The sequence below is a fragment of the Vigna umbellata genome, chromosome 5 (assembly GCF_029865625.1).
Source record: "Vigna umbellata cultivar VRB3 chromosome 5, Vumbellata_1.0, whole genome shotgun sequence".
In the NCBI taxonomy this organism is placed as follows: domain Eukaryota; kingdom Viridiplantae; phylum Streptophyta; class Magnoliopsida; order Fabales; family Fabaceae; genus Vigna; species Vigna umbellata.
The window spans coordinates 17026362-17038393 of NC_142169.1; the positions used below are offsets into that span (position 1 = coordinate 17026362).

The window sequence follows — 12032 nt, forward strand, 5'->3', positions numbered from 1 at the left end:
AAATGGAAAAGAGATAAGCAAGAAATACGAAAGGACAATAGTGTAATTTAATAGGAAGGTTCCTATCCCAATAGCTTCTTGGACTAAAATACTTAGATTCAGAGGATATTCTGATTCAGTTCATCATGGTTTTCCTGTAACTTCAAGAAGAGGTTGTGCCTTTGAAATTGAAAAGAAGATAGTTTCAATTCATCTCTCAACGTAATCTTGAGGTAATGTTTTTCTTATTAATTCTTGATACCCTTTTCTTCTTATAGAAAGATCTATTTGCACCCCTTGTTGTTCTTATAGAAAAATTGTAGAAAGGAAGAAACAGTGGAGTTGATGTTTTAACTGTGCAGGTTGCGAAATACTGAAAATATTTGAGAAGATGAACATCCTTCGTTCTTTCTGGAATAGTCCCACAGGCCTCAAAACAACGCATTTTTGGGGTCCTACCTTCAACTGGACCCTTCCTCTTGCGGTACATTTGCTTTTCATCATCAATTCTCTTTCGCTTCCTCAAAACATATCAGACTCTGTTTCTTCTGTTTCGTACTAATATTTCTATTAGACACAAAAATAAAATAAAAAATAACGATTATTTTATCTTGTTAATAACAAATATTTTTAGGTTTACACTATTTGAACCAGTTTGTGACTATTATTTATCAGGCAGCAATGGACACAAAGAAACCACCGGAAACGATTTCTGTCAATATGACTGGAGGTTAATTACTCCTAAGTATTAACTTAATTAAATCTATTGCTTTCAGTTCCAATTTATAAGGTTTCTTGTTAAAATTTCTGAAATATTTTTAGATTTTGAAGGGATGAAAATAATTACAACATTATTTGAAGAATGCATTTGACGTGGTCCTAATTAAATTTCTAAAATAAATGAATTGTAGTAGTGCAGTTATGTGTGTTTATTCAGCATCGTTCATGAGGTTTGCTTGGGTGGTGCGACCGCGCAACCTTCATCTTCTCGTATGCCATATGACCAATGAGACTATGCAATTATATCAACTCTCTAGGTGGTTCAGAGCTCCAAGGTACTGTGCAATTAACACATTCATCAAAATTAATTATCATTTTACATAATTTGAAAACGATTGCTAGTTAAATTTATCCATTTATATATAGAAAAAATACAGAGTAATGTTATTTGTTTGTTTGATATACAGGGTGGAACAGAGCATAGAGGAAGCAAATGCAGAGTGAAATATCTTTGTTTAAACTCTCGAGGTGAAAGAAAATGTGTTATAGCTTTAAAAAACAAGTCCTTCTGTCAGGCATCATTTTCTCTTTTTCTGTTTTAATATGCTTTGTAATATTGTCATAATGTAACTTCTTTTATAATAACATTGTAATTTTAATTTGATATATATTAATTAAAGTAATTATGCCAATAAACCCTTACGAAAAATGAAGATCAACTCAAAGAAAAAGGTTGGGGATATTCCTGAAAACTTTTTTTTTCTTTTTTCAACAAGACCTTTATTAGATTTAGATGTTGAAAGGAGACTGTATAGTAGTTTTTATGTATGTTCATAACTATTTTTACAAATCTTTTATAAGATGGTCAAGAATTAATATATTTAATAGGAAATAAAAAATATTGGTTTACTCTCATTTGTCGTATGTCAACTTTTCCTTTATTAATTGCAAAAATAAAAATTCACTGATTAATAAAATATATAAGTGTTGTTTAGTGTATTGTTTACATACAAGTAGATAATCATTTATTTGTTTATCTTTCTTTGATAGCCAGCGGTATGATAACAGGACAATTTTGGTCTCCCTGCAAATATCATTATTAAAATGTAAATCAGAAACACAACTTTAAAAAGATGAAGTAAATTTATAAACGTACAATGAAGAAGATTCTGGAGGATGAATGAATTGGAAAGGGAAACAATAAATATGGTACCGTAAATAGATGTAATATTTTAGAGTCAAAACATAGGTAATTTTAATTCAAACAAAACAATTGTAAAAAGTCAGACAGGTTTGAATGGAGAGAACACGAAGACAATGACCCGTAATAAATATCTGCATAATTTATTAATTTAAATGACTAACTTTATGGTACAATATAATGAAGCGATAAAACATAGATATTTGACGTATAAACTCCAGATATAGAAGATTCAAATTAGTACATTAATTTTAAAGGTGACACTCATAGTATGTGTCTTACCACTATTCGTCACACCGGGTGCAGTTTCTGCAATGTTTATCATAAGTTATCTTCCAAACACAACAAACTCCACCAGCACTAAACACTTAACTAGTAAAAGTTCTTTTGAAGAGCTGTAGCGAGAAGTATGTCAATGGTCAAATAACTCACGATTTGGATCATCCAGCTTGGCGATGTTGAGGAGACCTCAAAGATATTTTTATGATCCTAGCTTGGACTCAAAAGGGTTTAGTCATATGTTTTCCAGTTTTCTTTATGCTAGTGAACTTGCATAGCACGTCGGCCTGTCAGTTTCCTATGTTGGGACATGGTTGATTTCTTGTCGAAACATTTTGTGAGGTTTTTCCCCATGAAAAAAGTATTTCTACAATGAAGGTTTTCTAGTTTGATAACTATTAAAATAGAATTACTCAATTTCTCACACCAAGGATGAATTGGTGAAGTGTAAAAAACAAAAGCTTTTAAAATCTTTTCCATAAAAAATGATGTCTTTATACTTTTTTGAATCGCAAGGTAAAAGATTTTCAATGTAGCAGAAACTTAATCGAATAAGTACAAAAAGTAATCGATTGAATAAAAGAGAGTAGGATCAGAAAATTCAAACACTGCGTTTTTATACTAGTTAGGCCAACCTGCCTACATCCAGTGTCCTTCCAACCACGGGAAGCAAATGTACTATAATGATCAAGGTTTCTACAGAGGACCTCACGTCAAAAATAAAACACCTCTCTAACCCTCTAATCAAAATATAGGCAATATACAACAAGACTAGTAGCAAGAATCTCTCTCCTGCCGTCTAACCCCTTTGAGGCACCCTCAAAGTCAAGAACACACATGTTCTTCTTCTTGTAGTCACAATAGGGAACTCAAACCAATCTTTAAGAGATTGCCGAATCTGATCACGCAGTAACATCCAAATGTGTAGATTGATCAGTCTTTGAAACCCAACAGTCTTGCTCTTCAAGAAATCACAAGTTGTTGATCACCATGGTCAATCTTCTTTCTTGGAGCTTTTCCTCTCTTACTGTAAGATCACAACTTTCTGTAAAGGATATGAAATTGTTAGAATCACAAAAGTTCTTACAAAATTCAAATTTGTGTCAATTTATAGTATAACACATATCAAACGCATTTCAATTGATTAAGCTACTAACGTAATCGAATATAACAATCAGTTATAACAAATTTAGTAGCAGTCAAACAAATAATTGAATGTACAATTAATGCAATCGACTATCATTTAATGTTTGGTCAACATATTTAAAATATGACTGTTATGTTAGTTGTTACAAGCATTTAACAAATTTTCAAAACATCAACTAACTTATTCGAATACAGAGAGCATGCATTCGATTAAGTGAAATCTTTTTGCACAATTTTGAAAATTTTTCTCTTTGAAAAATCTCACAGTACACTTCAAAAAAGTTTTTGCAAACACACGAGTTTTAATCGATTCACCCCATAATGTAATCAACTTAAAACTGTTGTTTTGCCACACATTTAAAGTTCAACCATAATGCTTGTGATTTTCCTTTTCCAAAAACATATGTCATGCATACACATATAAAATCACATATTTAACACAGTGATATACAATGAACAACACAAACATGTTCTCAGATATGCTTTAACAGATTTAACACATTAAAGAAAAGCATATAACATGTAAACATAGAACATGTAACACAGAATACACATGTGTTATTAATTATGTATTGTCATCATCAAAAACTAAGATTGTGGGTTAAGCTAAACTTGTGCTCCCCCTATCAACAATCTCAACAATCTCCCCCTTTTTTTTATGATGCACAACCATGATTAATAATGAACCATGTTGCACAAATCAATATAGATTACCAACCAATCACAGAAACATCATAATTCTCCCCCTTTGGGCATTAGCAAAAAAGGTAAGCACACTGTAATTGATACAGAGATAATCAAGCACAATAGAGATGCATCAGATATAAACATATTATGATGCTCCCCCTGACAATATTATTCACATGATTGAGGATATTCTCCCCCTTAAATGAAGACATGTAAAACAAATCAATTATATGCAATGCTCCCCCTATCATTATGCATGTTTCAATCTCAACACACAGATGCACAATGCAGTAATTAGAGTATATATCAGAGCATGTAAAAGCATATTCCAAGTAATGTATCAGAGCATATATGTAACAGTAGTATTAGATCAAAAGTTGATACATTTTCAATCAGAAAAAACAATGTAATCTCTTATAATCTCGAAATATGTATATCAGTTGAGCAAAGAGATATAAGAAAAATAAACATTCAACGGTATATAAAACAAGATTTAAAGATATCAGATATTCCAAGTTTGGAATCTTTAAACCCTTGTTGATACCCAATTGATTTGAATCCAGTCAAAATCGATTTCTTGCTGTAGCATATTGTTTATTTTCTAGTTTCATCTAGCCAGCAAGTAATGTTTCTACAAAACCTTTCACGGTCTTTCTAGATCAAGCATTTTAGAATCAATATAATACAGGAATTATCACAGATAATGTGTGAGTATGCAAAGATATGAATGTAACAGTAAGCAATAACTCATTTGCATACAAGCATAGTGAAATCGACTTAAGTGATATCAGTTTTACTCAATCAAAGATATAATTTTTCATTCACAGATTGAGTTAACCATAAACTATGATTTCATTGAAATTTAATCATGAATTACAATCAGATTAAAACAAAACAAAAGTGGCATATAAAGCCAACAATAAAAAAAACACAGAAAACACTACAATCAAAACATATCAACCAAAAACTCTAAACTTTAAAAGACTCAAGATATGTAATTCTACAGCCCTATTCCGATTCAGACGAATCCATAGAGTCTTTATCAGATGGTTAATCTCTTCTCTGTTGTCGAGCATTCTCAATTTTTCTTTCAAGTTTTGTCACCCTTTCATTCAGATTTCTAAACTGGTCAACTACAAACCGCTCAAAGTTAGTTTCAAGGATGAAATTTGTATGGTCCTCATTTACAGCAGGTGTACTTCCTGAACTGTAGACCAAATCTTCTTCTCCTTTGAAGCATCAACCTCTCATTGTCTTTATCATTCCAAGAGATGCAATAGTGTTTCGGTTAATCACATTTATGCAGTTGCATGAGCATTTATGCTCTATACCAACATCCACACCTTGAAGAGTTAATATTCTGCTGACCAGGACTGCATAAGGTAGATAATGAGATTTACTGAGTGCAGCTTCAGCCATGTAATCTTTTAATACCTCAACCTAGTTGGTGGGAATATCATTCTTGATTGCATACAACAGATAAACATCCTCAGTAGTCATTCTATCCTGCAACAATCTTCCAGGTATAATCACCCATGCAAGAAGGTGAGTTGTTATCTTTTCTTCCATGTTTAGACATTCATGCACGAAAAGTCTTTCTATTGTGTATCTCCCTGGAAATTTCAGCCAATTCCTGTAAATATCTCTTTCTTTGAGCCAACGATTTGTTTCGGAGCTTGGTAAATGTGAAAGTATACCTTCAACCTTTAATCTAGCAACTTGTTGCCATAAATTATTGTCAATGTAGATATTAACACCTTTCACCCTTGACTGAATGTCACCATTAACAATTTTCAAGTTGTTGTAGAACACCCTCACTAGATCAGGGTACCAGTCACCCTTCATTTGAACTAATGTAGAGAGATTTTTAGTCTCAAGCCATCCTGGAAACTTAAAACCCTCTCTTTCAAAAAGACTTAAGCTTAGATACTTGGGGGGAACAACAATCTTGACCCTTCCATCCAGAAATCTCACTCGAGTATCATCATCACTGATCCAGCTTGAAGGATCAACACTTCGTAGGCACATTCTTCTCAACAGACTCCTCTCGATGGAAGGCATGTCAACCTCGATCAAAACCATTTGACGCGAAGCGACGTTTTGCACTACAAGACAATTATTGCGACGTTTTAGAAGAAACCCTCATTAATGCTCTATAATCACCAATAAATTTATCATTAACTCGATAAGACAAGCACTAGAGTTTGCCCAAGTCGATAGCACTAAGCACCTAAAACTTCCTAAGTCGGTGGCACAAAGCAAAGATTGTCCAAGTGAGTAGTACTCATATAGTTGGGTCAAACGGCTAGTCCACTTGCAAACCCTAAAAGTCGGTCACAACTTAGCCAAAAGGTATAGCCAAAAGGAGTACCTCTTATATGCTAATCAAACTCTTGAGGTTGGATGTGCTGATGTACCTACCTGATCCAATAGATTTATTAAGGAATGAGGCCATATAAGGTCCTTTAAGCCTTATCTTAGAACAATTAGAAACACATTTATTGGTGCGGATATTAACATATTAATGGTATTTATGGCAAATCTCTTCAGTTTGATTATACCACAATATTGTTATCATATTATTATTATTATTTACGGTAAGGTGTTGTGTTATTATTATTATTATTATATTTGAGGTAAATTGTTATTTTATTGATTTTATTTGATATCATATTACCAATTTTATCACATGGATCCTAAGGTTCAAAAGCCCTATAAATATATATGATATTTTTTAGGAAATAGTCACTCACTCATACTTATTCTCTTTTACTCAAAAGATTTTAACTCTTTTACTAATTTGAGCTTCAAATAATATTTTGTATGTAAATCTTCTTCCATCCTTCCAAAAGTACTTGTTAGTGTTCTTGAATTATCAAAAAGATAAATACTTTCAACTATCACAAAAATTGCATATTATATTTTTCAAAATTAACTTAAAGAAGGAAAAATCTTGAATACTCAAATTACAAAAATATTTGTCAGAATAGTTTATCTTCTTCACAAACGAATTGTCTGATTCTTTTTTCTTTTGTTTTTCCTACTTTTCAAACTATGCGATAAAACCTCTTCACATGTCTTAACGAATAATTAGATGTAATTAATGAGGCCATCTTTTTATCCGAAGGTTACGCTTAATAAATGATTGTTTATGAAAGTCGAATTATCTTAAATACTTATTAATTTTTTTTCTCACTAATCAATACGAGTCATAAATAAATAATATAAATGAATTAAATTATTATAAAAAGAATAAGATAATAAATTACATGAATTTTTAATTATATTTTATTTTAGTTTAGTTTCTGAACTCTTAATTCCATCTCTAGAAAAATAATAACTTAACAATATAACTTTGACAACTAATTATTAAATCACATAACTATGTCAAGAATGGGAAACAACTCCTTCCTTTTTTTCTCCTTATAAAAGGACATAAGGTACCACTCTTCAAAGCATATCACTCGAGGTTGGTGTTGGAGCTTTATATACCATTCTCATCTAAATAATTAGCTTAGTTATATGTTTCCTCCACAACTTGAATTACCATTAGATTGATATTTCAAGCCTATAAGGTACACGTATACTCACTTTGCTTCTATTTTCTAATGTGAATTTTTTTATATGTTTCATTTATCTAACAATTTGAGTGACCAGGTAACATACACTGAAAAAAAGAAGAGACATAATCATGGGTGATAGAATTGAGTCCCCACCAGATTCACCGAAGTCATGTGTGACCGTTGAACTGAATCAAGAAAACGACAATCTTGAAAACTCCAACAATCATGAAATGAGTTCCTTGTTGATACTAGGATGCCCTAACTGCCTGATGTATGTAATGGTGAATGAGAATGATCTCAAGTGCCCCAAATGCAAAAGGAAAATGTTATTTGGACAACAAAAGTTTGACACAATTTTGACAACGGCGACGTGGCAGCTGTGCATTGGCTCAGTGAATTGAAAACAAACCAGAAAAAACCCAAAATACCCCTCACCCCGGTTCACTGAGCCAATGCACAGCTGCCACGTCGCCGTTGTCAAAATTGTGTCAAACTTTTGTTGTCCAAATAACATTTTCCAATGCAAAAATGTCTCTTTGATCCATTTGCCTAATGGCACCAACTTTACAACTAAGGAGGAATAGAGTACTATGATACCTTGCTGTCACTTTCTGCATTCTGTAGCAATTCTGAAAATGTTAGAATTTAAATCAGAGATATCCTTTTGAGCATAGCTTTTGATGCTCCTCTTTTTGTCTCTACGCAGTAAGGGAATCACAAAAAGAGTTTGCAATGCGTGTGAAGGACTTTATGCTTTTAATAAATGGTTTGAATGGCTTATTAGGTTTAGTCCCATCCTTTGGTATGAATAATGTAAACTCGATTATATAAAATAATACAGTGAATTGCAAGGTATTTCACTCAATTTCTTTTTGTTAGACTCAAATGAGTGAGATCAATTTAATTTTGTTTCCTTATTGTGAATATATGAAATTATTTTATATTTTCTATAATTATAATTTTAATAGTTTTTATATGATTTTGTAATCGCTTGAACCTTTAATTCAAAAAATAGAAAATTCAAAAAACAAATTAATAAACTAATTATTATATATATATATATATATATATATATATATATATATATATAAAAGAAAGAAAAAGGAGATATGTGAAATCTAATCAAATATCGGTTAATGTTATTAGATTTTTCTGTAATTCTTGAGAAAGGAAAAAAACCGTCACACTATTTTAATATCACACAATAATTTATATTTATCATTTTTATGACATCTCTTATTAATTATTAATTGTGTGTATGTTAATTTTGTGTATAGTTTTATTTTCTTTTTGTGTGTTTAATTGTTTTATTTTAGGTTTAAACCCTTCTTTGGTCCTCATATTTGTTAGTATATCTCAAATAGGTCATCGTTTTTTTTTTCGGTCTCGATTGGGTCCATAAACTTGTAAATTATCTCAATTTGGTCTAAATATTTGAAAAACTGAGTCAATTAAGCCTTGTCCGTTAACTTTTCAGAAACGACGTTAAAATTGGCTGATGTGGTACACACTTAATGTGCTGACGTAAAACTATTATATTATGTGCACTAGTAAAAAATCTCCTTTCTAACGTGCCATATAGATTTCGGTTTTATCAAAACCGAAGCATATAAAAATGCGGTGGCATAATTGTAATAATAGTGAATGTTTATGCCTCGGTTCCAGGACACCCGAAGCAGAAAGGGTCTTTTACCTCGGTTATAAAATAAACTGAAGCATAATTACCACTATTTTATGCAAGTCGGACCTTTCGTCTGACACACCTTTTCTGGAAATGTCTATTGCCTCGGTTGAGAGAGAAACGAGACATAAAGGCCTGTCAAATCTACTTTTTTGAACAGTTTAAAAAATCACTATTACCTCGGGTCCTTGGGAGCTGGTGTCAAAAGATTCACAAGCTTCGGTTATAATGTTAACCGAGGCATAAACGTTTGAATTAATTGCCATTTACTTTTTTTTTTCTCTGAGTACCTTAGGCATCGGGGCGCTGATAACCAAGGTAGTATCACTTGGTTAACTTAAGAAATTTTAACCTACGTTGTTCATTCTCTTCTTCACAGCCTCACGTTCTTCTTCTTTCTTGCGTTCTCCTTCTTCTTCCTTATGCAAGAGTTGTTCTTCATCTTTCTTGAGGCCATTGCTGCTTTGTCTTCCTCACGGGCTATTGTTGTCGCCTCTCCCCTCTGCCTCGTCGCTGCTGCCAACATCTTCGTCGCCGTGCAATCGCCTCTACTTCCGCCTCACTCGTAGCACCTCTGCCTCTGTCGTCGCGCCTCTGTTGTGGTTGTGGCAGCCACGGTAAGTTGTCTGTGCTGTTGGGAGTGAAGCAGCTTCTCGATAACAACTCCTAGGGTTCTAATCCACGATTACCTTTTCAAGCTGGTTCTGATTGGCGATTCCGGCGTGGGGAAGTCCAACCTTCTCTCACGCTTCACGCAGAACGAGTTCAATTTGGAGTCCAAGTCTACCATAGGAGTTGAGTTCGCCACCAAGAGTTTGAATATCGATTCCAAGGTCATCAAGGCTCAGATTTGGGACACTGCTGGCCAGGAAAGGTCTCTTTTGTTTTCCATTCAATTACTCTTTCTACAAACTTCGATCTGTCATTTTTTGTTGGGACTGCTTTCTTTGCTGCTGCTGTTATTTCTTATTACTGTTTTCGATTATTCAGATTTTGATGGCGGATACCTCTTTGATTCACTGCTTTGGTTGCTTGATTTAGTCGATTAATTTCGATGACGTTGTGGTGAAGGATTGGAGTTTTGTTGCTCTGGTGCTGCATTTGTGGATTTGTGCAATTTGATTTTGTTTATGGAATTGGAATTAGGGATATTTTTTTGTCAGTATGACCATAATGCATGCTTGAATATTTGACATACTGCTAAATCAATAATCATGACTACTGAAGATTGATATGAACTACACACAATATGAAGTTTTCTGCTTGTTTGTTTTCCTGACTGCGTTCTTCAAGCTATAAAGCTTGTAAGATATCTAGGTTTTGCTCCCCCGTAGAAAACATTTCTGTTTTGCATGAGATGAACTTCTGTTAATCTGATTTACATAAGTTGTAGGCTAAGTATTTTCTTTTCATGCCTCACTTATCAGGTTGGTCTTTCATCTCTCACTTTAGGAATATGTCCAAAATTGAGTACACTCAGCATTGAAGCACCTTATATGGTTTCACTTGAGTTGAAAGGATGTGGTGTACTATCTGAAGCATTCATTAATTGTCCACTCTTAACATCTCTAGATGCTTCCTTTTGCAGGTCATCTATACATTATTTTCCTTTTATCCTTTCTAAAAAACTTGTTAATGGTTTTCTCTGAACATCTCTAGTCTTTCTTCTGCAATGCTGATTGACTTTTTACTGTTTGGAATTCCAACCAACTAACTGATGACTGCTTATCTGCTACAACTGTCTCATGCCCACTGATTGAGTCATTGATACTGATGTCATGCCCATCAATTGGTTCAGACGGTCTTCGATCTTTATTTTGTCTTCCAAATTTGATTGTTCTTGACTTATCATACACTTTCTTGGTGAACTTGCAACCTGTTTTTGATTCTTGTTTACAGCTAAAGGTTAGAGTTACCATAGCATGGTTTCTTATTCTTGTACATTCTTTTAATCACGAGTATTGTTAATGAGATGGGTTTAGAACAATCATACCTTTTTTTATAATCAGTAATGTGTACTGTTATCATGGTATCTTATTCCCATAATTCCAATCTGTCATTTCCCTTTCGTTTCATTATTGATAATTTGGCATTTTATATTAGTGTTATTGTTTTTATTATCTTCATTTGCTGATAATGCTACTTTTTTTTCTCCTGTTTCATGAATGTGTTAAAGCTGCAAGCATGCAAATATCTCACTGAAACATCACTTGAACCACTTTACAAAGGAGGCGTCTTAAAATACTGTATGAATTTTCTAATCCCAAGTTCACTTTTTCTTTCATTATGTTATACAGATGAAGGAGTCTTTAAAGGGTGATTTTTATAAGCCGACATTTGGTGGCTTTGTGGACTTGGATTTGACAAAGGGTAAGAAAATTTCTCTTAGGAGTTTGGTATGTGAAAATATGTAACAATTACTCTATTTGGTTTTTTTGCATGTAACATTTATTAGAACTGATTAATGTTTTTGATTATGTTTACTAAATGACAGATTAATCACTTAGTAGTGGAAAGTTTTGGAGCAAGAGGAAAGACAATCATATTGTCTCGAGTTTATCCACAACTTGCAGTGTTAAAGCAAGCTCATCTTTTTGTGTTCAACAATGGCACTGAACCAATCACCATGGAAAAGCTAAAAGGATGGGACATGAAATATGCTCAAATAAAATTATTAGCTAGAAATTAATTAGTATGCAGAAGATAATTTATACCTTATCATATACATTGTAAACAAAAACAAAAGGTATAAACAATCTTCTTCACATTTTTTTTA

At 32.8% G+C, this 12032-nt stretch overlaps 2 protein-coding genes across 2 annotated transcripts; both read left to right on the forward strand.

Annotated features, from left to right (window-relative positions):
* Window positions 1-54: 54 nt before the first annotated feature.
* LOC148197844 (mitochondrial pyruvate carrier 1-like) lies at window positions 55-1365 on the forward strand. The gene is made up of 5 exons (XM_088091590.1): window positions 55-212; window positions 342-463; window positions 655-709; window positions 899-1034; window positions 1167-1365. Exons 2-5 carry the CDS (start codon window positions 371-373, stop codon window positions 1201-1203), a joined length of 321 nt encoding a protein of 106 aa, XP_087947716.1. The 5' UTR covers window positions 55-212; window positions 342-370; the 3' UTR covers window positions 1204-1365.
* Window positions 1366-10752: 9387 nt separating this feature from the next.
* On the forward strand, window positions 10753-11945 carry LOC148197845 (beta-fructofuranosidase, insoluble isoenzyme 4-like). Its single transcript, XM_088115648.1, has 4 exons — window positions 10753-10844; window positions 10963-11161; window positions 11554-11652; window positions 11751-11945. Exons 1-4 carry the CDS (start codon window positions 10753-10755, stop codon window positions 11943-11945), a joined length of 585 nt encoding a protein of 194 aa, XP_087971774.1.
* Window positions 11946-12032: the final 87 nt, after the last annotated feature.